Source organism: Hetaerina americana, unplaced genomic scaffold (genome assembly GCF_022747635.1).
Source record: "Hetaerina americana unplaced genomic scaffold, ioHetAmer1.1.p SCAF_4, whole genome shotgun sequence".
Taxonomy (NCBI): domain Eukaryota; kingdom Metazoa; phylum Arthropoda; class Insecta; order Odonata; family Calopterygidae; genus Hetaerina; species Hetaerina americana.
Genome location: NW_027286985.1, coordinates 104413892 through 104441323, shown reverse-complemented (window position 1 = coordinate 104441323; position 27432 = coordinate 104413892). Strand labels below are relative to the sequence as shown.

The 27432-nt window shown below is 42.0% G+C and overlaps 1 protein-coding gene across 1 annotated transcript in view; it reads left to right on the top strand.

Moving 5' to 3' along the window:
- LOC139692533 (uncharacterized) overlaps positions 1–27110 on the top strand; it is a 616764-nt gene extending 589654 nt beyond the window's left edge. The window contains exons 6-9 of the mRNA XM_071590755.1: positions 1819–1836; positions 10462–10607; positions 11930–12327; positions 26595–27110. Of these exons, the coding sequence (XP_071446856.1) occupies positions 1819–1836; positions 10462–10607; positions 11930–12327; positions 26595–27110 (1078 nt within the window). The remainder of the gene's footprint in view (positions 1–1818; positions 1837–10461; positions 10608–11929; positions 12328–26594) is intronic.
- The last annotated feature ends 322 nt before the right edge of the window (positions 27111–27432 follow it).

Here is a 27432-nt window from a genome sequence, read left to right as displayed (position 1 = left end):
TGCAAGTATATGGGACCCTCACGAAGTTGGATTAATTGCCGAATGATTGATTGAGTGCAGAGGAGCTGAGGAGGAGCTGGATTTGTAAAACGTTTTTGTGATAAACTTAGTAGCCTATCCAAAATATTAGAGCGGCTGAGCTGAGAGTTACACACGGTGCGAAGGTTAAATTACAGATTGAAGCTTTTGCATAAATTAGAATGAGGTCTCTTTAGCAGTGACGTTGAAAATGTGTTACTACCCCCATCGTACTACGGTAGGAGAGGTCATGTCATTAAAATTAGAGAGATTAAGGGTAGAACAGATAGATTTGAGATATCATTTTTTCCACGAACGATAGGGGATCACAATAGCACTGTTTAACCGCGGTAGGGTCTTGTTCGGGTAAACTTATTCTGGTGTGTATTTACCCCCTGCCACACACCCTGGCTTGCAGGGTGCTGAATTAAATGAATAAATAAATACTAAATGCCAAATGGGTATCGTTGAGATTTTTACAAATGTTGCATACTCCTCGTTTCGTTTCCTTTCTTCCATTGATGACCAGGAAATTCTTGCTCTTGCATAAATTGGAAGTACGTCTCTTTGGCAGTGATGTACAATTGGGTACAATTAGTTTGTACGCATTGGGTTCAACTTCAGGTACAGGGTAACTGAGGATGCGCTGAAACTAGTCGTAACGAATTTAATGTTTTTTGTAAAATACTTAGTATTCTTCTTTCATTTAAAATGAATTTCTAAGTAGTCTATCCTGATACTATCCAATTCATTCATAGTGTTATATCAAAATCCTCTCTCTCCCGCTCTCTCGGTTAATTAGATCCCCATCTTTGTCGTTGGCAGACATTTTACAAGGTCAAAAGTAGCACACAAATCAATTTGAATAAATTAGTAGGGACATATTAATTATCAGTCATGAAAGCCGATCCAATTAACACAGAAATTTATTTTTACCAGAAGCAGACGTATTTCCGCTATTGACGCTGACCAAACAATTGCGCATTGTTATGAAAGTCATGCCGGCCACAGTCAACTTTATTGTACTAGATTTCCCGAAAGGAAATTGCTTTTTAGGAAAAAGGGACTTTGCTGGAAAAGGATTTAAGCCCATAAATGAAACTGCGTCGCCTGTGGAATAAATCACGCCACGCGTGGGTGTTATTCGCTCCAGCGAGGGCCGCCCAGAATCCAATCGCCCGTGATGAGGAGAGCGGTGGCGAACAGAACGTCGTCGACTGAAGGGAAAGTGGGGGGGGGAGGGTGAGGGTGGTCGCAAAAGGGGAAGAAATGCCTCCATCGCTTTTGATTCATGCCGACGCTGTTACCTCTGTTGCTACTGCCGTTACAATGACCACCCTTCAGTGTGTGTGTGTGGCTTAACTATCATTTCCAAAAGTCTGCAGACAACCACCGACGCACCGAGAGCAGGGAAATGTTGAAGCCGGAATGCCCCTCAGCCTAAGGAGGTTGGATATGTGATATCTACTGTAATATCACCACTGTACTCTTGTCCCCCGTCTGCATGTTGCAGGCAGGTTAAATGGACCGTGAGGCCCGAGGCTTCTGTCGAAGGTCCTCGCCACGCCGGCAATCAATTCCCAACTCTCGACGCGCCAATGGCCGCTCTCAGACCTTCGTAAATGATAGCACATTGCTCAATGCTCTTTGTCTCATCTTCCGTCCCTTGTTCGCCTGCATCTCTCTCTCTTCTCTTTGTCTAAAAAGTGCTTCGTCTCTCTCTCTTTCTCTCTCCTCCTCTCACTCTCTCACCCTCCCTGCCCTCGCCTCTCCTCCCATCCACCGCCTCCCTTTGACCAGTCTTCCAGGTCACGAATGGTGAGTACAAATTTCCTCTCTCGAACCTCTTTCTCTCTCTTTGTATTTGCCTGCTCTCTTCTTATCATCTTCTTTCTTTTATTTGACTGTACGTATCTAATTTCACTGATTTCCTTTGGAATGACCTGCTCAGTTGTGACACATTTGATTAGATGACTTTCTTTGTGTTAATAGTGTTACCGTTTGTTTCCGTTAAACCATTGTTGTGTGCCCAATAAAAGTTGTTACAGGAGTTTTTCTGTAAACTTCGTGTATATATATATATATATATATATATATATATATATATATATATATATATATATATATATATATATATATATATATATATATATATATATATATGCTCGTATGTATGTATATATATGTATACATACGTATGTATAAATGTATGTATATATATATACATATATATATATATATATATATATATATGTATTTGTATATATATGTGTATATATATTATATTTTTATATATAATTGTATATTGTGTAAAGACTGTGTACCATAGTTCACTGTGAATAAGTAGTCAATTCTGAATTTTGTGATTCGAGCATGTCTATTTTATTTATTTATTGTCTTTAAGATGTGTGGCGATGATTGGCGACCACCTCGAAATGTAAGACTGGAGTGAACTAGACGAATCTTGAAATAAGATATTTCTGGACTGATGAAAATTAAAAAAAGTCTCCAGAAAAGATTATTTCGCAACGTGGCGATTTATTCACAGTTGATTTAAAATATCATGTTTAATTTTCTAAATGTTTGAATTTCGGTCACTTGTGCATATGTCGCAACTCAAAGTACGCCTGTTCTTGTTCTCTAAATCCGTGAATCGATGACTCCTGATCGAAGTGCATGTTAATCACGAGCGTTGGCAATGAAGCGGCGAAATGTCCCCTTCTCATTGCTCTAGGCATGAAGGAAGAGAATAGTAACAAAATCGACCAGAGTCACGCAATCATTTCCGTCACGCATCGGGATTGGATGAACAAGAATCGGCTCTCGGATTGCGTTCCATGACGTCATACGTTAATTTTCATGAGCCGTCCGCCTTGAGTCGAGAGTGACGACACACCGGCTTATTTCCAAGCGTTTTCAAATGTCGAGAGTTGAATTTCTGTCTCTTTCGCAGAGTTCCACGAAGCATGAGGACGGTCATTGTCCTTAAAGAAAGGCATTAGGGAACTTCTTCGTCACTGAAGGAGAGACGGCATCGTGAAACACCGGTGGGTCACCCCCGACAAGGCGAGCGAGCGTTGCACAGATTTCATCACAACCGCCCCATCCCTTTCCCCACACCCGAACGTCTCCTCCCCGCCACCAACTCCTTCCCCACTCGTCGACACAATTGGGCCAATATTTAATACTTCGAAAGGTGTTCAGAAAGTAACCTCCGTTATGGTATAAAAAATATACTGGAATAAATACAGAACATTTATTATTTTCATCTCAAAATTACATTTCTCTACTATTTTTTAAATATTCACCAAACAGATGTAAAGCTATGTCATATTCCTGAACTGGTTCACGCATTCCTTCAGTATAAAATTCTTTCTACTGAGATCGCAGCCAACCTATGACGCCATCTATAAGTTCTTCGTCGAGCCGAGCATGAAAATGTGGTAACCTAACTTTTCAGTCGTGTTTCCATGCAATAGAGCCGCAGTGGAAAACTGTTTAAAGATTTCAGATATTTCAAACGCCGGTTTCCACAACCTTTTTCGTCAATTTTCATGTGCAGTTAATTTTTTACCACAGACCATTGGGCGGCCACTTGGGTCATTATCACGGACCATTGTGTTCACTCTTAAACGGACGGCAACACTGACGCACACCTCTTATCACTCATCACATATGGCTTGTACCGCGTACAAATTTCCTGATGAATGTCAGCAGCTTTGAAGTTTTTTTTATCAGTTAAAACCCCATCACCGATTGGGATTGGGGGGGATTTGGTGGGATTCCCAATTGTATTTTTCATTTTGACTCGCTATTCTATAGACAAACGATCAGCGGCGCGCCATTCCAACCCCTCCAGCTTGAGGCGTACTGACTGTACTGTGTGCGTCAAAGCAGCGACCATTCAAATTCCTCCACTAATTCTCACGCTCCACAAAAATGGAATACGCTACTTTCTTGACAGCCCTCGTATTTCGGACTCACGTTGCTGAAACGAGAACATCCTCAAAAAAAACACCACATCTTCCCTGTTTTCCCAACAGGCTTTTAAGGGGTTTCCTCAATTTGATGAATGACTGATTACTTACTCGGAGTATACAATATATTATTAGCCATGCTATCCCCTAATTAAGAGAGAAAACATAATGTCTATTTGCGGAGAACTGAAAATGTTGGAATTTCGCCTATAATCGCATTGACGTTTTTGGCATAACGTATCCGTTACATCTCATATTTATTTAATTGTATGATTGACCCAAGTAATGCCGTTCAAAAATTAATATTAGCTGTATTTTATGACAAATAACAATTGATAATTTGTACAGCATTGATCACCGACATTATTACACGGGTATTGGAGTTGAAATAACACCCTTCTACCCCTAAATCAAGCCACTGGTAATAGGTCACTTATTTATTGCTTTTCAAATATATGTCCCAAACCAATTCAAATGTAAACACTTTCGTAGACGTCAAATGTTTTACAGCAATTACGTCATTCTCAGCTGTACTTCATATTTTAATGTTCGGCCTTTAATACATGGGAGGATAAGTGTCCTAACATTTCAAAGTTGTGTCTCAGAGCCCTGTTAGTGGGCAAGAGTGAAAGCTATGGTGTGATGAGTGTCTCAAAGTTAGCAACATGATTCCAAATAGCAACAACAGTGTAAAATGAAACCTGCATTTTCACAATGCATCCCAGAGGAGAGAGACAATTAAATTCAGTAATTAATGTAAATTGGTGATTCATCTCTGTCGCTCCAACAGGTTTACATGCGAACTAGGCAGTTACTAAACAGCATTACTTCTGTAAAAGACCCCCTCGACCAGGTTGGGCACACCAAGTATTGACACCACTGGCCTCAGTAGCAGTTAAAGCCATGGTATTTCTAGAGTTATCGTGAAATTCCATATTTTGTATCGCGTTCTGTATCGTGAAATTCCATATTCCGTATTGCACACCATGGAGAGTACATATGAAAATGATATAACCGAGAATCTTTTGTATTCAAGAAATTGCGAGGTAAAAAAATGTACAAGTTTCAAGATTTTCAATTGACTCTCCCTAGTAGCAACTTGAATGGCTATTGAATTCGCAATGCGACTGAGGGCGAAACCTTCAACGTGTGAATTTCGGGCTTTTGGAAAAACCTGAAATTTGACCGATTGGATATTCCAATGGAGTTGCTTTCGCATGAGATGGATTAATGGGCGGGTATTTCTGGCGGGCGGTACTTTCAGCTACACTTTTGCAATGATTGGATTTTTATGGGTAAGATAGGACAGTGGTGGATGATTTACATTACATGGAATAACTATATCGATGTGATAAAAATCCTTAAAAAAAGTCGACAGAAATATATTATTTCCCCAACATTCACTGACCCTGTAACCTCTGCAAGTTCATTTGCACCTTGATACATGTCAGCGCATTTAAATTACCAAACGACTCTCAGCTACGCAAGAACTAATAACTCACTAACTCATATCTTGTGCGCTTTCCAGGAGAGCTGCGCAATTTTCGTATGAAAAGGATAGTTGAGGAAGTTATCATTATTTAATTAGTAAATAATTTAAATTATTGTACAATTTATATAATACGATATTTTAAAAATTATTAGTATTGCTAATCTACCGGGTAAGTTAGGTTTTCGATAGACACAAGCTACCAAACGGTACAGCGATAATACCCTCGTCTCTTTCTTAACAAAACATAACCTGGCATCCAACATTTACGACAAGCCCCTCTTCAATTCCGGACACTTCCTTCCTCCCTTCATTTCATCCAGCATCCGATATCCTATTCCTGCCCCTTCCTCGTTTTCATTCTCCCCTTCATCACAATCTCCTAAATCCCCCTGCCAATCAAAACGCTCTGATCCATCTTTCCTGCCTCTTTCTGATTTCTCCCAACAATGCTCTCTTCTCCTCCACTTCCTTGTATGTTTTTCTGTCTGTCCACTTCACCTTCTCCATCCTGCTCTACACAATACATTTAAAAAACCTAAGCAGGATAATACGCGTAGATTGTCACTTCTTTTATCCTGCTGCAGTGACCATGTATCCGCGCCGTACATATATCTACGCCCCATATCAAAGTTTTGACGAATCTTTTAAATTTAGATTCTCACTCAAAGGCCCTGTCAACAATTCCCTCCTCCTCGTGAAAGATCTTAACGCAATCATTCTCCTTATGCCTCTGCTATTTTGAATCTTTTGGTCCAAAACACTTCCGAGATATGTAAGCTCGTCAACCTGGTTTAGTTTTTTCCCTCCTGTTTTAATATTTAGCTTAGCTTTCCCCTTCCCTGAAAACTGCATAGCCTCTGCTCGTTGAGATATTGTATTTATTAAAACAAAGACACCTAATACCAAATCACGCCAAGGTTTATCAGCCGTGCAAATCTTGCTTTATCATAGTGTAAACGTTTTCATTCATTCCATCATTTTTTTAGATTCTAAAAAAATTGAACAATGTAAAGAAAACAAAAACAAAGCAATTCCACAATAAATATTTATCGGCCACCCTGATTTCGCCACTATGTGGCATCATCAGACACTTAATTGAGCCAATAAAATAAAGAAAACCAAGGGAGGAGTAGTACTGGTTATAATATAAATGAGAGTCATAAAACACCCTCTCCAAGACAAAATTGGATTTTTCCTCGAAAATCAGAGCTGACAAAGGAGAAAAATCCGTTCAATTTGAAAGAGAAATTGCCCAATTCCTTCACTGCGACATTCTTTCGAACCGCGATCGTCAACAAATTTAAATTTTCTCGAAACAAAACAAACTTCAGACGCGTTATGTTCCCATTTCATTGCTATTCCGTTTTTTCCGGTAAATGATATTTTTTGCGTCGATGGGATGGATGGATTAAGGGGGGGGGTGTGGAGCGGGAATACGACGCTCCGATTCGTGAGCGAGGAAGGGTTAGCGAATCGGAGCCGTCGATTGATTGAGGTCAATGGACCTCAATCATCCCGACCTTCTCTTCTTCATCGCCATCTCATCCCTCCCATACACAAAGACGCGAAAACGTCCATATCATCGCAAAAATCAGTCTGCAGGATCTAATTTTTAACATTTTTACTCTCTTTGGATTGTGTACCCTGCAGATACAAGGGAAAGTCAGATGACCATGATTTGTATAAAAAGTATCGGGAAACGTTTCGGGAAAAAGATTTATTTCATATTTTGTTACGATGCCACAAAATTCTTCAATATACATCACTTGGGCGTCGACACACTTTTGCCAGAGGATTTTCACGACCCGAAGGCTCTCTGACAGGCGGATTCCGGAAGGTCCTCCAGGGTACAAGCATGCAAGCTTCTTTGACGGCACTTGGGGTTCCATTCCTGGGTCCTTTGATGGATGGTGGATTTCTGTTTTCGGAATAGGAAATAGCACACTTGTGCCAATTCAGGACTTAAAGGGGGTTGGGGAATCGTCACGATGCCATTGCAGAAGATCTTCTCAAGTAGGCACTCGACTGTGCTCTTGGTCGAGTGACGCTTCGAGCGAAGTTGTCATCCTAAACCTCCGTTTCTTTTCGGGATTAATTTTCTCCCCCTTGAGGAGAAGATGTGAGACTTTTGAGTCGATTCAACGGGGTCCAAGATGTTTCTCGATGAACGCGAAGCATGTCAATGTACAACCGCGCCGTTTATGGTAGTTTTTCCGATGCGGGATGTTGCGGGGAGACGAGTGAAAACAATAAGGTGTGACTCAAAAACGTGGTCCAACGCAGGATGAGTGGGTGTGACGCAACAATGAGGATGTAGAGGGAATTCCGTATCGGGGCGCATTGGCCTGCGAAATACGTACTCATCCAGAGGGAACCCTTCCGCTGGGCGAATCGGCAGCTGCCTCCAAGCCCATGGGGGGGCGCTCGAGCCCTACACGAGATTTCCCTTCGGTCATGAAATGTTAATTGCCGAAACAAGCCGAACCCGAGATCCAATCCTGAGAAACACTCACGCAAAGCACTCGCTTCATCAATAGGTAACACAACCGACGAACAGCCAAGTGGCATTCCGTCAAATTTGTGCCTAAGTCGAACCTGGTCACCGGTAACTTTGCCCCCTATCCCCATATACTTAAGACAGCAGCGTTGAAGAGCAAAAGCAATATTTAAATTAATTAAAGTACCTTTTCCCTTCAGTTCGCTGAGGAGGGCTAAATTGTAGCCGAAATACGCGCATTCGACGCACACCCTCGTCTTTCCCTGTTTTTTTGTCAACTTTGCTTAGTTTGAATAATATTCTCCCAGTAATGAGCCCCTTTTAGAATGTTTGAGTGATTTTTTTTCCTGAGTTCTCGTGTGTTATCTCTATGGTTGTCCCTGGCGCGGCATTTATTCCCGTAAATAGCCACGGATAGTTTTTCTAGGTCCATAAACCCAGGTATCCTCAACGGAGTCCCTTTAACCCTGTGAAGGATCCCATTTTAGGTTGTGTGTTTGTCTGCAGTTTGTCACTGGTGAGGATGTAACATTCCCACAAACTACTGCAGAAGGGTGTTCTGGTTGAGAGGTTGTGGTTTTCCACTGTCGTGGAATTTCTTTTCCCACAAACCATCACAACAAAAAATTATGTTTTCATTGTGTGACGAGTAGTACTAAATTATTACGGCTATATGAGTTTCAGTTTATTTTATTAAAAATAATATGGTAGAATTAATAGAATTACGCGAATGAGGAAATACGAGGAGTATGCGAAATTCCAACTCAACAAATAACCTCCCACGCAATACAAACGTGCGAAATTCTCCATTCCTATTGGAGAGAATTCAGATGATTGCGAGATCGGACCCATTGTATTCAAGTAAATGACGATTACTCTATTCTCTCAGTATGCGAAACTCCATGCTTATGCAAATCTTCAACTAATTAAGGCAAAATAATTAATTCAAAGCACAATGAATGCAGAGTTTGATTCCGACGCATTTCTCGTGAGTGATAGTTAGGTTAGTGCCCACCTCACCCCTCTCAACCCCCTCCATTCCAACCTGACACCCTTCATCATTCCATCATTAAAACTTGATTGCGTTAGTGAACATAATAGCAATATTTCCACCTTAGAGGTTAACAAACTATTGACTTTTGATCGAAAAATAAACGTTACTCTTCACTGCTTGAACAAAAATATCATACCATTATTTTAGCATTCTAGTCTAGTCCATTTGTAAAAATAGTGATATTTATGCAAGTCGGAAAATACAGCTTCCACACAGGGTAAACCTGATGATAATATTAAACAGCACTAGGTGTGGAATTTCGTGAGATTTCTCCACTAAGAACACAATAAAAATGACGGTTCATTTCACTTCAAATGCTTTTATTCCGCGACCATTTTTTTTAAGAGAAGCTATAGTCACGAGACCTAGTCGCGAAATAAAAAAGTGTTTAGAGTGATATTACCATTTTACTTTCACTACTTCATTGTTATAGATATGACATAAAATTGCCACCAACCCTTTGAAAAGTACTTTATCCCTGCCAGCATTCTTCCTCGCCCTTTTTAACCCCACATAAGCACGCACCGGTCGCTCTTCCCAGCTGAATTACCGATCCTGGAGCTCTGGATGGAGGGCATTAAACCTGGTACGTATCAAAGAACATTTGGTGTGTCCACAAGGACTCATCGCTGGTGTCAAAGATAGTTTTGGCGTTCTGAGGCTTTCGTTCAAATGCTGACGCAGTAGTCGTGGTCGGAACCAAACCTCGAACCATTCTGTGATATTGGAGATCCGTCACAACTTTTACTAAGCATTAAACTTCAAATGAAGAGCGGTGACATCATTCCCGAGAGAATACGCCATTGTGATGGAGCTCCCTCCGTCGTTTTGGAGGTGCGGTTGTGGCACAGGGACTCGCCCACCCCTGACGGAAGGGTCACTCTCAAAGCGGCAGAGATCGCTTCCGGTCACCTTTGAGCCAATCAGAGCTCGAGTAGAGCTCCTGTGCCACGAAAACACTTAAGTTCCGTTTAAAGTTAAGTTCCAAAATACTTTCTGCTATTTAGATAAGATGAAAACAATCCCTATCGAAACTCTTTGCTATTTTACTTCAGAATCAACTACGTCAAACTTTTACACACAATACATGAATTCAGCACATAACTTGGCAATTATTAGGACCCATGTAATGCACCGCACTCTATATGGGTATTGTGCAATTTTGCGAGTTTGGTGGGTAAATGTTGGCATATATAAGCACTTAGCCACCGTTTGTTTGCCACTGAATTCAATATATACAGGAAAGGATTAACACCTAATGAATCACACTTCCCAGCATCATAATTCGGTGGACCATCGTTGTGCCGGATTACTCTCCCCCACCCAGAGCTCTCCCCTCTTCCCTTCCTCCCGTCCCCCCCCAGCACGCCCTCCACAATCTCTTGACCCCTTGACGCCATCTTATTTCTCGTCCCCCGGCCAGCTACCGCGTGGTGGCCGTGGTGGCGGGCAACACAGGCGCGGTGACCCTGGAGGGCCTCCAGGCGGACAGGCAGTACCAGGTGTCCGTGGCCGCCGTCAGAGCCGGGCGGAAATTCCGGAGCAGACCCGTCGTCTTCCGGACATTGGGTAAGAAGTTCTTCCCCCACGCCCCTTCCAGAAGAACTAGAAAGAGCGGGCCATCGGAGGGCAAGATCGGGAAACAGTTCCTCAAAATAAATGTAAAACGAACGTACGAGTACCTACGTCCGTGACAAAATGGAAAAACAAACCAAGGCCATAACTTTAATTGGCTCTGGGTTTGTTTAAGGGGGTAGGTAAAAACAAGGTGAAAAATAAGAGGAAAAATGATATTAACAATCTTGATTATTCGGATGTGTTTGGGAAAATAGTGACCCTCGTAAACCGCAATTGCCTACAAACAATTAAAAAATAAATTAAAAGGAAACAGGCTCACAAGCATTCAATCACTCTGGTGTGCTTAGGGAAAAATAGTGACCCTCGTGACTCGCATGTTCAAACACAAACTCAAGGTTTGCAAGGATTTCTCCTATGTCAGTGACCCATCAATCATACACGGGAATGAAGAAATAAAAAAGGAAGGACACACTTTTACGCTCACAGTTACTCAATCTCTCGGATGCGTTCGGAAACAGTCACCCTAGTGAATCACATTTTGTCACACACTCGAGGTTTGCCAGAATTTCTCCAATGCTAGGGACCTATCAATCACACTCCGGAAGATGGTAGGTAACAGGAGTAAGGTAAGTGCCCAGAGTAAACCTGATACCAGGGGTTTCACCTCCCAGGTCTCCCACCTCTGAGAAGAAGGTTCCTCAAAGTCTCTAGCCACGTGCCGATTTAAAAGTTTTTCTACTCTATGATAAATATTACATAAAACGTCAACAGTAGATAACTCTGGATTATCAAAAAGGTTACCTTCCACGTAAAACCATAAATAGTACAAGTATTCGGAGAAACAGCCCTTAAACAATGGTGCATGAAAGCCATGGTACGAGATCCAAATATATATATATATATATATATATATATATATATATATATATATATATATATATATAGCTTTGTCAACCTTGCGGGTGACAGTAATACATCTCATAAAATTACGTATAGTCGCGTGACGCATAAATCTACTTCACCCAAGAGATTATTGGAATACCACCGAAAAATATCCACCACAGCCGGGGTTTGAGCGTGGGCCCTCGGCTGGTTGGCCAATGCCCCAGACACCGCGATACTGCAACTTATTTCGTTATTACAGTCCTTCAGTCCCACGTGACGTAGGTATAAAACGTCTATCACCCCTGACTGCAACCTAGGTATGACCTCTGCAGGTCCAAGACCCTTCGCGTCATTCACTTCCTATGTCAAATGGCCGCCCCAAGTGATCTCTCTCTTTCTTTCTCTCCCCTTCGCCCCGGGCCGGTTAGCCCCGCCCACTCCGGGTCTGCAGCCGCCCTACCCCAGATCAAACCTGTCCCCGGCCGGAGGTCGCATGGTGGCGGCCACCGGAGGCACCTTCCAGGTGCGCGGCATCGAGGTGTGCATCGTGCTGCTGGTGCTGGCCGTGTGGGCAGGGGCTATTGCCCTCTTCTTCAACCGTTGGGGCAAGATCCGCATGCTGTTGCCCTACCAACCCGACTACAAAGAACAGATGAAAGCGGCAGCAGCGGCGGCTGCGGCCGGGGGGCCGCCTGGCCCCGGCGGAGCACCCGTGGGGCAGGGCGGCCTGCTGCCTCCGGGAGCCCTCGGGGCATCGCTTGCCCCCGGCGGCCAGCCCTCCTCGATCTCCTGTCCCCAGGCCGCCGCCGGTCAATCCTGCTCGCAGGTAAATTACACGTCAGCACACTCCGACAAATCTCCCCACACTTTTTCTAGACGGCGACGTGACCGGAAAACACGACAATGGCGGGTCTGAAGCCGGCGGGCACAAATGCTGGCCGAACGCCGTCGACCGGCCGCGCAAGTCGATGCTATTCCTGGAGACGTCTGATTAAGCCGCGGCGAATTAAGTCACACGTCTGATTTCATTCTCAGCTGAAAGTCTGCTACCAGACCTTGACCCACCTCCGCGTCGGTGGCATTTTAAGAGCCTGTCAGCTTTTCTCCAACAACTGAGGCGATGGTATTTTTAGGCCAAGAAGGATCGGAAACAAGGCGCGTAATATGGCACCGTAAAACGGCGGTTTTCCCATTGTCAATGCTCTGCTATTGTTGTTGGATGGTGGCGTAATAATGCATCCCGTCAGTGTTATATAATACGCGTGCAGTTTGAAATACAAACTGTTGTACGGTATTTCGGTAGACCATTGATGGAGGGGATGTGTAGTATGTGTTGTACAAGGTCTGTTCAAAAAAAGATTAGATTGTATTCGATGGTCCCTGGCTCAACTTTGTGGAAGTTTATATTCATTAAATGAATAACATAATGTATTTTTCCACCGTTCTTTATTTTGGTACCACTACTTTCAACACTTATGCGTCTGAATACACATAATAACGCCTAAGCGTCACCATCAGGTGACGCTCAGGCCTCAAAATAAGGATCTGTTGAAAAATACATTTTGTTCTTCACTTAATAAAGATAATACTGCTTGAATAAATACCGAATTATTATTAGTAGCCCTTTATTCATGATTATTTCTTTGAAAATACAGCCCTATGTTTCTAATACAGCGCTCCAAACGTTTTTGTCCAGCTTTCGAGCGACGCCTGGAACGCTTCTTACGGGATAACCTTTAAGTTTGCGGCACAATTTTATTGAATGCCTTCAAAAGTTTCAAATCAACATCCTTTCATAGTGGATTTCAACTTAGGAAATAGGAAAAAGTCTGCTGAAGCAACATCCGGAGTGTAGGGTGGCTGCGGAATCACCGGTGTATTGTTTTTGGCCAAAAACTCGGTAACAATCAATTAAGTGTGCGCCGGTACGTTGCTGTGATGATAACATCAAGAATTGTTTTTCCACATTTAAGGTCTCTTCCGCAACATGGCATGCCTTAGCCCTCTCATAACCTCTATATAGTGCTGCCCCTTCACTGCTGGTCCTTCGGCGACATATTCATGATGAATAATCTCTTCCTAATCGAATAAAACGATCAGCATCACCTTCACGTTCATTCACGACATTCGACTTTTTTGGGTCGAGGGAAAAATGGCCTCTTCTACCCCGCCTTGCGCCAACACTGTACCCAACTCATAGATTCATTTCCAAATGCCTCTGAAATCATTTCATAAGTTTCAATTGCACTTTCACCCAAGGTTAAAACAAAATTCATTGCAAACACGCAACACCGACACAAGAATTTGTACAGCAAGCGTGTACAAGTTCAGACAAGAATCACTGCTGCGTAGAGACAAGTCAAGATAGGGCCACAGGCAAGTCGATGTTTTACTTGTCATAGACGCCGCTATGAGGCGAAATCTCACTGGTTGTGATCCGTCAATTATTTCGCTCAAAGAAAGACCAGTCTCATCTTTTTTGAACAGACCTTGTATGTAATATGGAAAAAAGATAGCACCTGTGTCGAAGCACATTTCGTTATCAGGAACAGAAGTTTCTTCCGAAAGACCTATACGGGATATCGATTATTTTCATCAATGAACTTATTAGTCAAAAGATCACATATTTTCGTCATTGCACGAAGGAGATGACTCGTAAATGATTGATTTTCGATTCGAATGACAGATCAACTCAACTTTGAAGGTAGACAGTGCCTGTGTGTCAATTGCCCAGTTGTGTTTACAGCAAAACTAAAAGCAACGCAAGCAAGCATTGAGAATGTAATGACTGAAGATCGCAAATAAAATGATAATTTATTCATCGCTCGGAGTAAACAATATATAAAAGTGTGCCCTATTTACAATGTTCTAGTGTCATATTCGATCAATATCATTAAAATTTTCGAATTCACTCGAATGACGTCAAAAACGGCAGACAATTCTTTCGAGTGAAAGGGCAAGATCGATTGTGAACTTTTTCGGGAGTGAGTGAGGCACACGTTAAACTCGACCTACCAAGGGCCGTCAAAATTGGGTAATTTCCTGTATGAAATCGCCGTCTAACAGGCGCTCCAGAGATGATACGGTTCAATCAGCTTACTAACAATCTCTCGGTCATGGGCACAGCTCTGAAAGATTACAGAGACGTCATCAGTCAAACATGACTCGTTCCTTTCATTAATATGCTAGAATGTACGTTGCATTCATTGCCCAGGACATTTACAGATGAATAAGGTATTCAAGGACAGTAAATTTAGGTGGATAAAAGTTACTCTAATAAATCGGAGCAAAACTTGAAAGGAAGCAACGTCTTCCTACGAAACGGCTTCAAACGAAAATCATATTCTGAAAATAAAATCGGATGATGAAACGAATCAACCATTAGTAATAAACTAGAATGATGATAAAGTTCAATATCCTTAATACTACACTAGCTACCTTTTGAAAAAAAAGTATTTATTGAAAAACTAATTGCAAATGCACAAATTGTCCGTGTAAATGATGTAACCATTTTTACATTAAATTACTCACATTTTGTTCTGGTCTCTTTTTCAAACCACAGAGTCGTAGTCAGGTTAAAAATACCTTCCTTATTCCATATAACCACATCTCTACCAACTCCTTTAAGCTGTATGACATCTCCATGTGAATCCTCTAAACGGCACTTCTCATTTCTTAGGTCCATCAACATCCTGGTGCTTATTCTTATGTTAATCGGCCAATAGACGTCACCCTGCCCACAATCAAATATATTTAATATTTTCTTGATTTTTTTTGGTTTGCAGAATCTCACGAAATAACCCGACCTAAATATATCCATCGTACTCAGATTTAAATACAAAGAGCACTACGTGCTACCGAAATGGAAAGGAACTGATACATTTGGTATGCTTCATAAATTTCTAATGCCATTCTGGAAAATATAGAACAGTATTGTTATTACATTAAACGTGCAGAATGCAGATAATTAAACTTGAAAACCCCTAAAAATGTCGTATACGCGTGTGTAACGTAGAGGGTTTGCCTCGTTTACAACATACAGTTAAACATGACTCGCTCTTTTACATATGTCAGAGTACAATGCATTCATTACCAGGGACATTCATCGAAGGAAGGACAAGGTAAACTCGACAAGAGTTTCGATGCGAAATTTCGTACAGCACTGAAACTCTGGTCGTGTTTAATTTATCTTTCGGTCTGTCAAAGTAAGAAGAAATAAACAAATGCCTCAAGATACACACGCTTAGTTCCTTCGTCAAATTGGGCTCAACCTGTCGTTTTCGCTTCTCTCCCTCCCCTCTCCTAATTTCCAATCTCAACCACGAAAACGAACAAACATGGCCGCCGCCCGCCGACTACTCGCAGTCCCAGGACAGTTACCTCTAAAACAAAGGAGTGAAGAGGGGCGGGAGGGGCCGGAATCGCAAATTCCCCCTCCCGGACAACTAGTGGATTCAAAATGACGACCAAGAAGGAGGAAGAACTCACGATGAAAAGGTTTTTAAAAAGGCAATATTTTTCTCCATTATCCATTTTCAATATTGCTACGTCGCTAATATGTAATAACGCTTTGTAAGCCATTTCTTATAATGAACCTTTGTAGAGGCTAGTGGCCAAAACACCTCGGCTCGAAACATTTTTGTTTTCTTACCAACCCGTACCAGTATTTGAAGGTACTAATCGTTAATTTTGCGCAACAAATACGGAGTTGACGAACAAAGGGCCAACTTCCTAGTGACTGACTTGTGGCCTCACAAGAAGGTCCTTTACCTAAATCAGGCAAAAGGGTAAATAAACCCTGAATCTATTCTTACTAGAGGACTATTTTCCAATTTGAGAACAAGGGTCCATGTTTATCCGATCGACTGATGACTTTCCTAAGCCCCTCTCTTCCCGACTGCTGCACAACTTACCCGTGATGAAAGGGTGGTGTTGACTAGGGAGTAAGACCAAAGGAAGCCGATTATTTGGCCAAAGAGGACCTCTAATTCCCTTAAAGGCAATGTAGAGTACATACATGGAAGAAAAAGGGTTCCAAAGGATTGAATGACACGGGAAAGCAGTACATGGAATGACTACATACATTCCCTCCGTCTGTTATGAAGCACCCTTCCATTATTTACGAAAATGGCACAATCACAAATCGAATGATAATATTATAATATTTACGAACCGGCACCATGTTCTAATAAAACGATAAAAAGGCAAATTTTAGGTTCAATTACAGCGTTCTTCAGGACGATTTCATTACAGATGGCTTCAATTTCGCGTTTGAACTGGAAAATACAGAGAGAGTTCCCATGCATTGAGGGCCATTTGCCTACAATAACACGACCAGAAGATTTCTGATCGGAAATTGAATCAAAACGTCCATTGTCTAATCTTTTTCAAATGGAAATGCATAAATATTCAATCTTCAACCCGGCGTTGAAATCACTAATAATGATTTAAAAAGTTATAAAAAAAATATTTTCCAATAAAACTCTATGGGTGATTCAGCACCAAAAATCGGTCATAAGTTTCAGCAAAATTCCTAATTTCTACGGATCAAACAATTTGAATGCAAATAAATGTTAATCTTCCCATCTCACGCTACATTACACTGAAAATACAAAATTGAGATGTGTGCCGATTGCGGTTGAAGACCGTGAAGAAAAATCGTATTAATAGAGAAAAGGCTGTTCATTGAAACGTAATTAGCATGAATACGCAGTTATGATCATCATATCTAAATCGAGAATTAACACATTTAAACGAAAATATCCTTGAGAGAGAGAGAGAGATACGATATATTTTTCCGCCTATTTCGTCCTTCTGCTTACGGCTTCATACTTTCTTCAAAGCTGTCATTAATGTCGCAAACTTCAGGACTATGTTTTTAAATTAATTGATTTTCTCCCTCGTCCTCCCATTGATAGCATGAATTTAGTAACCAATTAAATATTGAGTAGACCTCTGATGGAGTGTCTGTAGTTAAAAGCCCTCATATTAAGTAGTTAGTTCAATTTCCTTCGATGAGTTGCTTTTGTTTGGTCAACAATGAGATAAGAATGGGGGAAGAGGAACTGAGGAACAATATGAATTTGCTGGCGTCATTTTTTTGACTTCCAGGCGATTTTTCGTCCTGAAGAAATAATCCCTCCGATTAGAAGGCAAGGCGCAATTTCATCGTCAGGTGTTAACCGCAGTGAGCGATCAGCATTCCATTTACAGCCCTGCTTTCAGGGGAAGCAAATTGGCTTATCTGACATATCCGTGGATTTCGTTCCCTATTTGTCATCAACTCTGCAAAGGGATGACGGCAAGTACATTACATTACGTATTAGTAACCTGCAAGTCCCCGCTCTAGTGTGTGGCAGGGGGCGATTACAAACTAGACTACTTTGGAATAAATAATTTACTTCCTTAGCTTCAACGTTATACCGATTCCTTATCATTTGTGGGGAAAATTACATCTAGAAGCAATCTTTTCTACAATTAATCTCTCCAATTTTATAGACATGATCTTTCCTACCGTAAGTACGATGGGGGTAAGAGTACATTTTTAACATCTCTAATAAGGAGGCATCTTTCCAATTTATGCAACAAAGTTAATGTTTAATTAAACCTTCGTTCCACGAGTGATTTGCCAGCCTAGCTCGTCTAAATATTTTGATACGCTACTCAGTTTACCATAAAAACGTTTTACAAATCGAGCTCCTCTACGCTCAAGCGAACCAATTCGGGAATCAATCCAACTTTGTGAATATCCCATGTACTAGGAGCATATTCTAAATGAGGCCTAACCAGCGAGAGATAACATTGCTCTTTAACCTTTTCATAAAATTTCTTAAATACTCTTTTTATGAATCTTAATTGTATTTCTTTTGTATCCATATTCCCTGTATATGTTTCACCGACAAGTGGTCGTGAGTGAGGGCAACGCCTAAGTATTTAATTGAAGTTGCGATTAATTTGAGGGCGTGGCTCGTGCAACAGAGATGCAGACTGCAACACTCGAGTCTCGGAAGTGCGAAAGTGTTGCATTAGGCGACAGAGCCGACCCGAGCACTGTCATGGCCTGGCAATCCCTTTGGTCCGCTGGTGAAACCGAGTCACCCCAAAAATAGTTCAAAAAAAGACCTCGAGGGGGTCTTGATCGGGTTTTTTCAGGAATAGTTAATTCGCTCAGAGCAGCAGAAATTCCAGCTAATCCACGGGTTGAGGTCACTTTTCCAGTCTCGGAACTTGACGGGACGCGAGTGCTTAATAGCGAAAAAAAACTACTATTTCTGTCCCAAATATCAGCTCATGAAAATATTGTAGTGTTTCAAATATATTCGCGACTGAGGAAGCTACGGAGGACGTGACCTTTTGGGTTCCAATCGGCCTGAAGAGGGTGTGGCTTGACCGACAAAAAACTAATTGTTAATGTTGCTCTTGTCAAAATGTTATCAGCTTCGGCTCCCTGTGTTGTGGTGGCAAGAGTGCTTCAAGAAACTGAAGGACAATACCATATTATACCACATATGGTACCCTGCAATCCACCAACAGGGGGTGTGGCAGGGGTTGATTACACTCCAGACTGCTATTGACACAAAAACCTTTTCCCCCCAAGCGTGGTCAGATAATGATAGCATGCACCACAGTCGGATAATGTTACCACGCAGATTTGTATTCTGGGAGAAACAACGACGCCGTGTGGAAGCCCTCTCCAGGATGTGTGGGCGCAACGCCCGCCTTTTGACCTCCGAGACCTCTCGAAGGGTCACTCACAAACCCATATGGAATGAATAACACCTCTGTCGTATTTTTTTTATTTTTGCAATGGGTAAGTTACTTTTTCATTCGCTAATATGCATTTAACTCGGTACCTAATTAGTTTTTAATATATTCTATTAATTTTATAGCTGATGGCTAGAATTTTTATTCTAGATTAGAGACGTAACAAGGCTTCTAGATTGTAAACCTCTACCTTTACATGCGCTGTAGTTCATTTCATTTCTTAAAATTTAGAGTGACGCTTAGTGACACATTGCTGCACAGCGTCCGATAGTTTTTGTAAGTTTCCCCGTTTAGAGTAGAATTAATTTTTCGTAAACTTTTAAATTATAATTGTAACTAAGCCTGTAGAACATCTTAAAAATAACAAAGAAAGCAATTCACTGATGGAAAAAAGGCAAAACTAACTTTTGTTCACTGTTGCAGCTAGCCCATTGGATGGGGTCGGCTGCAACACTCGACGCACATTACTCAAATACACTTTTTACATCTTGCACGCTTTTGATTTTTTTATTGAAATATCAAAATAAATTATATGTTTAAAATGAGCGTATTTGGCTAAAATCAAAGCTTTGAATTGAAATTGGCATTGTGTTCAGGTACACCCAGAATACCTTCTTTACACGCCTCACTGTGTACCATACAAAGGACACGTAATCCAGCATATTAATGAATAGAATCAATGGTAACATCGTTGAAGTCAGAATATGTTTCCGGTTCATTGGAAAAGTTTCAACGCCATTTCCTACCGCTGTGAAATGAATGCGTTTCCTCTAGCTAATTACCTGCCCGTTTCAAAACACGAAGAAAAAATTCATTTCTTACTAGCATGTTCTCACGAAATAGCTGAGGATCACTAAGTTCGGCAGCGTTGCACGCTACGCTAAATTCGACTAAATGGCAGCAGTAATTATTATCAGTGTCTTCCCTTCCATTGTAAACATCCTTGTCCCTAGGCGGCATACGTGGGGTTTCGTTGTCGCTATAATTGCGGGAGATTCTTTAGGAGAGTTCGGTTGATGACCCCACCACAGCCGCCGGGTGCGTGGCTGGCCACGTGGTACACTGCGTTTGGGGCAGACCCCGCGAGGAGGAACGGTCTTCTGAATGCTCGTGGCAAAGGTCACCTCCCCTAGTCCAGAAGGGCAGGACGTGAGTATTTCACTCCACATAGGACGCCAGAGATGAGTTAACTTGGCTGAGTAGTGAGCAGATCTTGATATTTCATTCATTTTCCAACTCTGCCTGTTCGTTTTAATCATAGCTGAAACTTCTATCACGGAGATTACCGAGATAGTCGAGGAGAGAGATATCACGCTACGTTGCCCACAAATGTTTCAATATTTTTGTTATTGCTCTGGTTCTTGAAGTTGTAAACTTAATAAGCCTGGAAGCTGATAAACGTGGCATGAATCACCTTATAACATGCCATTCTGATAACTTTATAGCGAAGGGAGGTTAACCACTGACAAAAAAACTGTTACTTCAGAACAAGGATGAATTCATGCGCTAAGCTGAAGCCTAGCTCACGACACGCATCCAATTCGTACGTCAACCGGAACTTGCGGTACGAGTATGTAGCTTAACTTTTTGGAAATCCGTGCTTGTAAAAAGTCCATACAATTTTCCAAACAATTGTCGGTCGCAATTTCAATGTTTCCACGTCGTCTTCAAGACCTCACCCGGAGCGTCAATCGTAAATGAAATTTACGTTCTTGGTACACGTGCCAACGCTAAGCTCGTCAACCATAACGGAAACCTCGGCAATAATAGCCCATATTCATTGATGTTCAGTTCGGTCATTCGCTGGCGTCAATCATGAATTCGAAAGTCGACATTAGATCAGCTATAAATTTGATGGTGGACGCGATCACATACTCCTCCATGGAATGTTGAATAAATTTAACCATGGCTTCAAATTCATGTTTGCGTTGGCTTTGATGAAACAGTGGTGTTTACCGTACCAAACGGTACATTGAGCTTAGGCTTCAACTTATATCCAGGGCGCCTCACACTGGAGGGACGAAGGCGGAGTTTAAGTAGACGAGCACAGATGCCTTCCACCCGAAAATCGGCCGGTCTGGCCGCCATTGGTTCACAGAACGGGATGGGAAAGTCTGTCCTGAGGAAGATCATCAAAGATGGGTAATAGGCAATGGCTAGTAGGAGATACGAGCCCAGCCGAATGGCCAAGCCATATTGAAATTCAAGAGGAAAAAGAGAAATCTTGGAAGATATTCCCCAAATGCAATTTGAATGAAAACCCATACGGTTTGGCTAAGAAACTCACATTCGAAAAAATTTGCATACAAATGATATCTATTCACAATACGAGTGAACTAACTGGAAATGACCTCTTTGGTGAAATGTTAGAGCAGCTGATAGACTAATTAATACCAATTCAAGATGTTAATAGTGAGATATATTCTTCTCTTCCTCTGGTGACTCTTTTTTAATAAACTAATATTTTCGAACGCATACATTAAATTGATGGTGTCTCGGAGGATCCCTGGCTTCGCGGTCCATGAACATCATAGACTCCCACCCTCGAACGAAAATATTCGTAGTGAATTTCGATTTAATCAAGTATGTGATCGACATAGATACTCTGCGATCCACCAAAAAGTGTATGGCAGAGGGTACCGTCGTGCGGCCCATTTTATTTTGGATGAAAATATTGATTACAAGAGGGCAAAAAACACAGATATTTTACATGCACTACATGTCTCAGTGGGTTAAAATTTTAACAAACCTTAAGCCGATAAAAAATTATCTTCCTTGTATATGAGCAGTAATAGTATTTAGGAGAGGCGACCGACAGCTGAGGTCATTTGTGCAATTAGGGATGGATGGGAAAGGATGAAGGGTGAAGAGAAACCCGGCGTCGGCATTATCCTACTCTTTACGAAAGGCGCCAAGCGGTCCGCAGCTTAACGTTCCATCTGACGGACGGCGTACTAACTCAAAGTGCCCTCCGCAAAGCACCTCTAGTAGGGATCAGGATACCACTGAAAAATATCTGCCACCACCTGGATTCGAACCCGGGCCCTCTGGGTGAAAAGCCAGTACGTTAGCCACCTCACCATCCCGATTTCCCATTGCACATTAATGTTTCCATTACGTACACATCAATGGTTTTTCCGAACTGCAAAGAGACCTCATTTCTTGCCACCCCTTTCTAAACTGGAAATCAATGAGCATAGAAAAGAAAAATACCCGTGTTATTGACACCCCCTCCCCTTATCCGCCTATGAGTGTGCGTAATGAGTCCGTCCCATGTGTACCCTTGTCCTACCCACCCGCTTCCAGCTGGACCACCACACACTGATGGACTCGGTCGGTTGTTCCGTGTGCTGCCCTTTCCGGAGCCCGGCCGTCAGCGGGCCGCAACCGCTGGCCCTGCACCCCGTCGAACAACACCCTTGGCCCCTCATGCGCGGGCGGCCCTCCGTCGAGACGAGGTGTAACTCCATCTGCTGAGGGCGGACGTGAGGTGCGGGTCGCATCTGCAGGCAATTCATTCGCATCTGGAGGGCAGGGGGAGGGCGCACACGCTCGTTACCCCCCATCCTCTCCGCAAGCACCAAGCAGCAGCGCACCCAACCACCACTCTCGCACGCTTCTGCTCCACACGCCATCAATTGCACGGCTGTGCGATATACATGCATATCCCCACACATATGTTCATGTACGCTCGATTTACATATATATATATATATATATATATATATATATATATATATATATATACACACACACACCAACATAAGCGAATATATAACTTGGACAGCAGCAAACAATATAAGAACACATAAAAAGAACACTCAAACGTTATTAGTGTTCTTTTTATGAGTTCTGGTTTCCTACCAACAGCACAGGGGACCAACAGATACTGCAGTCGGGACTGAAGCGTGGGAGATTACATAGTTTTCCTGGCTGATAAGGGCCTTTATTCACCCCTAAGGAATTACCCGCGGCATTTGGCAGGCTGATCCCGGCTTCAATGTAAAAATGATGTCCGGTCTGGCGGGCGACAAAGTGAAAACTTGGGTTGTTCCGGCCCATAAAGTCTGCGTGTTTGGTCACTGTTTGGTTAGCCTTATGCGCTTTGGCGCCTCAGCCAGCCGACTTTCGGAAAAACCCCAGCCCGCTTATAACATTCACCAACCCCCCTCAATCTCGCCCCATCCTCCATTCTATTTCGTCTGACAACCAAACGTAAATTTTTAAAAGCTACTGATCAGCACAGACATTTATCGAATGAAGAAATACGAAAACAATGCATATTTAACGGGGTCACAAAATGAAAATATATTCCCCCCCATTAATTCTACACAAAAAAGTAAAAGGCCGCTTGAAAAATATATACATACGTATGCATACATAAATATATATACTTATATATATGTGCATATATACGTAGTCCCGGTCAAGGTAACTTTTTTACGCTTGTGATCTGCTCAATCCCACCTTCCCCACCAATCGCTTTTTTGTCCTTTGTATATTTTGCTATTCTTTTTCCTTATATCCATGTGAATGTATGCATAAATATATACATATATTGTATATATATGCATTCACATGGAAAAATATGTACATATTTATACATATTTTGTTTATTTCACGTAGGTATATAATATTAAAACACTACAGATTGCGAAAAACTCGGAGCAAAATATTTACAAGAGCTCACGCACACAATAAAATAAGTTGTGTTGGACTTGTCTTCATTTCAAAATTTCCCAAGTTCCACTTACTCCAAGCCTTTGAACTACCAGTCCTCGATATATATATATATATATATATATATATATATATATATATACATATATATACACACATATTATATATATATATATATACATATATATGCACACATATTATCTATCTATATATATATATATATACATATATATGCACACATATTATCTATCTATATATATATATATATACATATATATGCACACATATTATCTATCTATCTATATATATATATATATATATATATATATATATATATATATATATATATATATATATATATATACATATATATGCACACATATTATCTATCTATATATATATATATATATATATATATATATATATATATATATAAATGATATAGAAACACTCGCACGAGCAGTATAATATTTGGACGGCACATTAGAACACAAATTAAATGGAAACACTTAAAAGGACACTCACATTGTAGATTGTTCAAGCTTTCGGCCTTCTTCAAGTAAGACATTTATATGTATATATATATATATATATATATATATATATATATATATATATATATAAACACAGATGTACATTTGTAGAATATAGAGACAAAAAGAATGGACACTCACAATTTGTTATTAGCTCGGCTATCGTCTTCAGAAGACGACATGAAGATGTGATTCTGAAGACGACAGCCGAGCTGTCGAAACGTCAAATAACAAATTGTGAGTGTCCTTTCTTTGTGTCTCTATATTCTAAAAATCTACATCTGTGCTTTTATATATTTGTGCGTCGACGAAGAGCGTTCCATTTCGAAGATATTTATATGTATATATAAATATATTATATATATATATATATAGTTTATATATATACAGGGTCGCACCCAAAAGTGGTAGGACCGATTTTCTCTGGCGCGAACGGAGCGGTGGAGGGGGGTCTGCCTGGCAGGTTAAGGTGAAGGGGACTCTTAGCAACAGACCGACACCAACCTCAGTCGCCTGCGGGATGTCGTTGAGTGAGGACACCGTTTTTAGTGAAGCAAGTTTTTTGTCCTCGTCGAAAAACAAAATGAATCTGAATTTAGAGCAACGTTATTCCGTGAAGTTTTGTGCGAAACTCGGGAAGACGGCAACTGAGACCCTCGATAAGATCAAGCGGGCTTATGGGGACACTGCCTTAAGCCGTTCCACAGTATTTGAGTGGCACAAGTTGTTTAAAGAGGGTAGGGAGCTCATTGAAGACGACCATCGCTCCGGACGGCCGTCGACGGCAAGAACCGACACGAATGTGGACAGAGTGAGGACATTGCTGAACACAGACCGACACTTAACCAGTGAAGAAATTGCAGACCAGTTGGGTCTGTCTGCATCCAACGTCCAACGCATTATTTCACAGGATTTGGCCATGCGCAAGGTGTGGGTGCTTCATCATGACAACGCGGCGTGCCATGGCGCGGTCGTCGTCAGACAGCTCCTGGCCAAATACGGCGTTGCCACGTTGCCGCACCCGCCCTATTCTCCCGATCTGGCACCACCAGACTTCTTCTTCTTCCCCCTGATGAAAAGACATTTCAAGGGACGACGTTTTGACTCGATAAAGGCCGTTCAAGAGGCTTCGACGAGGGTCATCAACAGCATCCCCAAAGAAAATTTCCAGCGGGCGTACGGGGAATGGGAGCAACGTTATACATTGTGTGTAGCAGCTCAAGGAGCATACTTTGAAGATTATTAAATCGATGTAAGTATATCGTCAATAAAAGTCTTGTTAAAAAATCAGTCCTACCACTTTTGGGTGCCTCCCTGTATATATATATATATATATATATATATATATATATATATATATATATATATATATATATATATATATATATATATATATATATATATATATCATTATATTTTTCTATACATAGTTTTTTTATATAAACTCTTATAAACATATGTTTATATACATATGTGTGTATCAAAAAGTCTCCTAGCATATTAACTGAACTGGCAGCCACTGTCACGAGCAATCACCTAATTAAGGCTAACTCACACCACGACATGTCTACATTCATAGCACTCATCACGGCAGTCAAGTCTACCCAACTTTCAGACAATCAAGTTTTCACCCCTTACGTTTGTTTTATCTCCTATATGATTAGGTTGCTTCTCATGCATTTAAATGGCGAAAGGCTAAGACAATGGTTCCGTGGATGGAGCAGTCTTCGAGATGAACCGCGCATGCTCTGAGAGTTCGCTCGTCAGCATGTCCAGACGATTTCGTTTTCGCCCAGTCATCAACACCCACGACTTATGCCAAGTGACACTCACTTGGGCAATTGGAAGGTGGTGTGCTTAGAAACACGTTTGGGGCAAGACAGCTTTTTTTCTTGAATGCAAAAGTAAGAACCCTAGTCAAATGCACCGAGTTTCATCCAAATTCCATCCACCTGATGGTTGTGCACGTGGTTACTCCATAGATTGTTACCACTGATTTTATTCAGAGACTTTACATACGCACAAAACAACCCACCTTTAAAGATAAACATAGCATATCTATTTGTAGCCGAGAGCCCTTCTAATTCTCAACCGGGTCATTTTTCCCCTACGTCAGCACCTACACTGGTCCCGCCTGGCCTCCTCGGCCCGCTTCGACTACCTGCCACCGGCGGGTGCTCGATTCTCCCGGCCCAGGATCAACTCCGTGTTCGCTGCCTATGGCGCCAGTAGTCATGCGGGCGGAGCCACGGGCGGCAGCAGTTGGGGAGGCCTCAACTACGGCTACGGAGGCGGCATGGGCGCGAGGGGCGACTACGGGGGCAGCAGGTACGGGGGCGTGGGGGCGGCCTCGAGTGGTGGGCCGTACGGCGGCCTGTACTTCGCCGCCTCCACCGAATTCCCCGCTTGCAGGAAAGCCAGGAGCGCGGAGAACATACCGATGGGCCCCTTGGTGGTGCTGCCCACGCCTCCGGGGGACGGCGAGGGCGGGAGCCCTGACCACGGGGCGGACGGGGAGAAGGTGGATGGGGGCAAAGAGCGGGAGTACACGCCTCCGGGGAAGGAGGAGGAGGAAGGGGAGACTGCCAAGGAGACGAGCCTGAAGACGCGCTCAGTGAGGGGGCCAGAATAGGGGTCAGGGGGTGGGCGCACATCCACTTGTGACTGCGTGGAGAACAACCGCAGAAGGTCAGGAAGGAATGGGTGGAGACCAAGAGTGCAATCAGTGGACTTTTATTGTGGTGAGGAAACAATCAGTGGAATCAGTTGTGATGAGAGCTACATGTGGTCTAGCTTTGAATAATCCATACTAACGAGTGAGTCCCACCTATACTAACTTATGAACACAAGTGCTTGGTAAGATGAGCACCTTACTGAAAAATTGAACCATGTGATTAATTTTAATATGTGAAGTAGGTTTGGATAACGGTTCATCATAGAGGACTTTTTTCTTT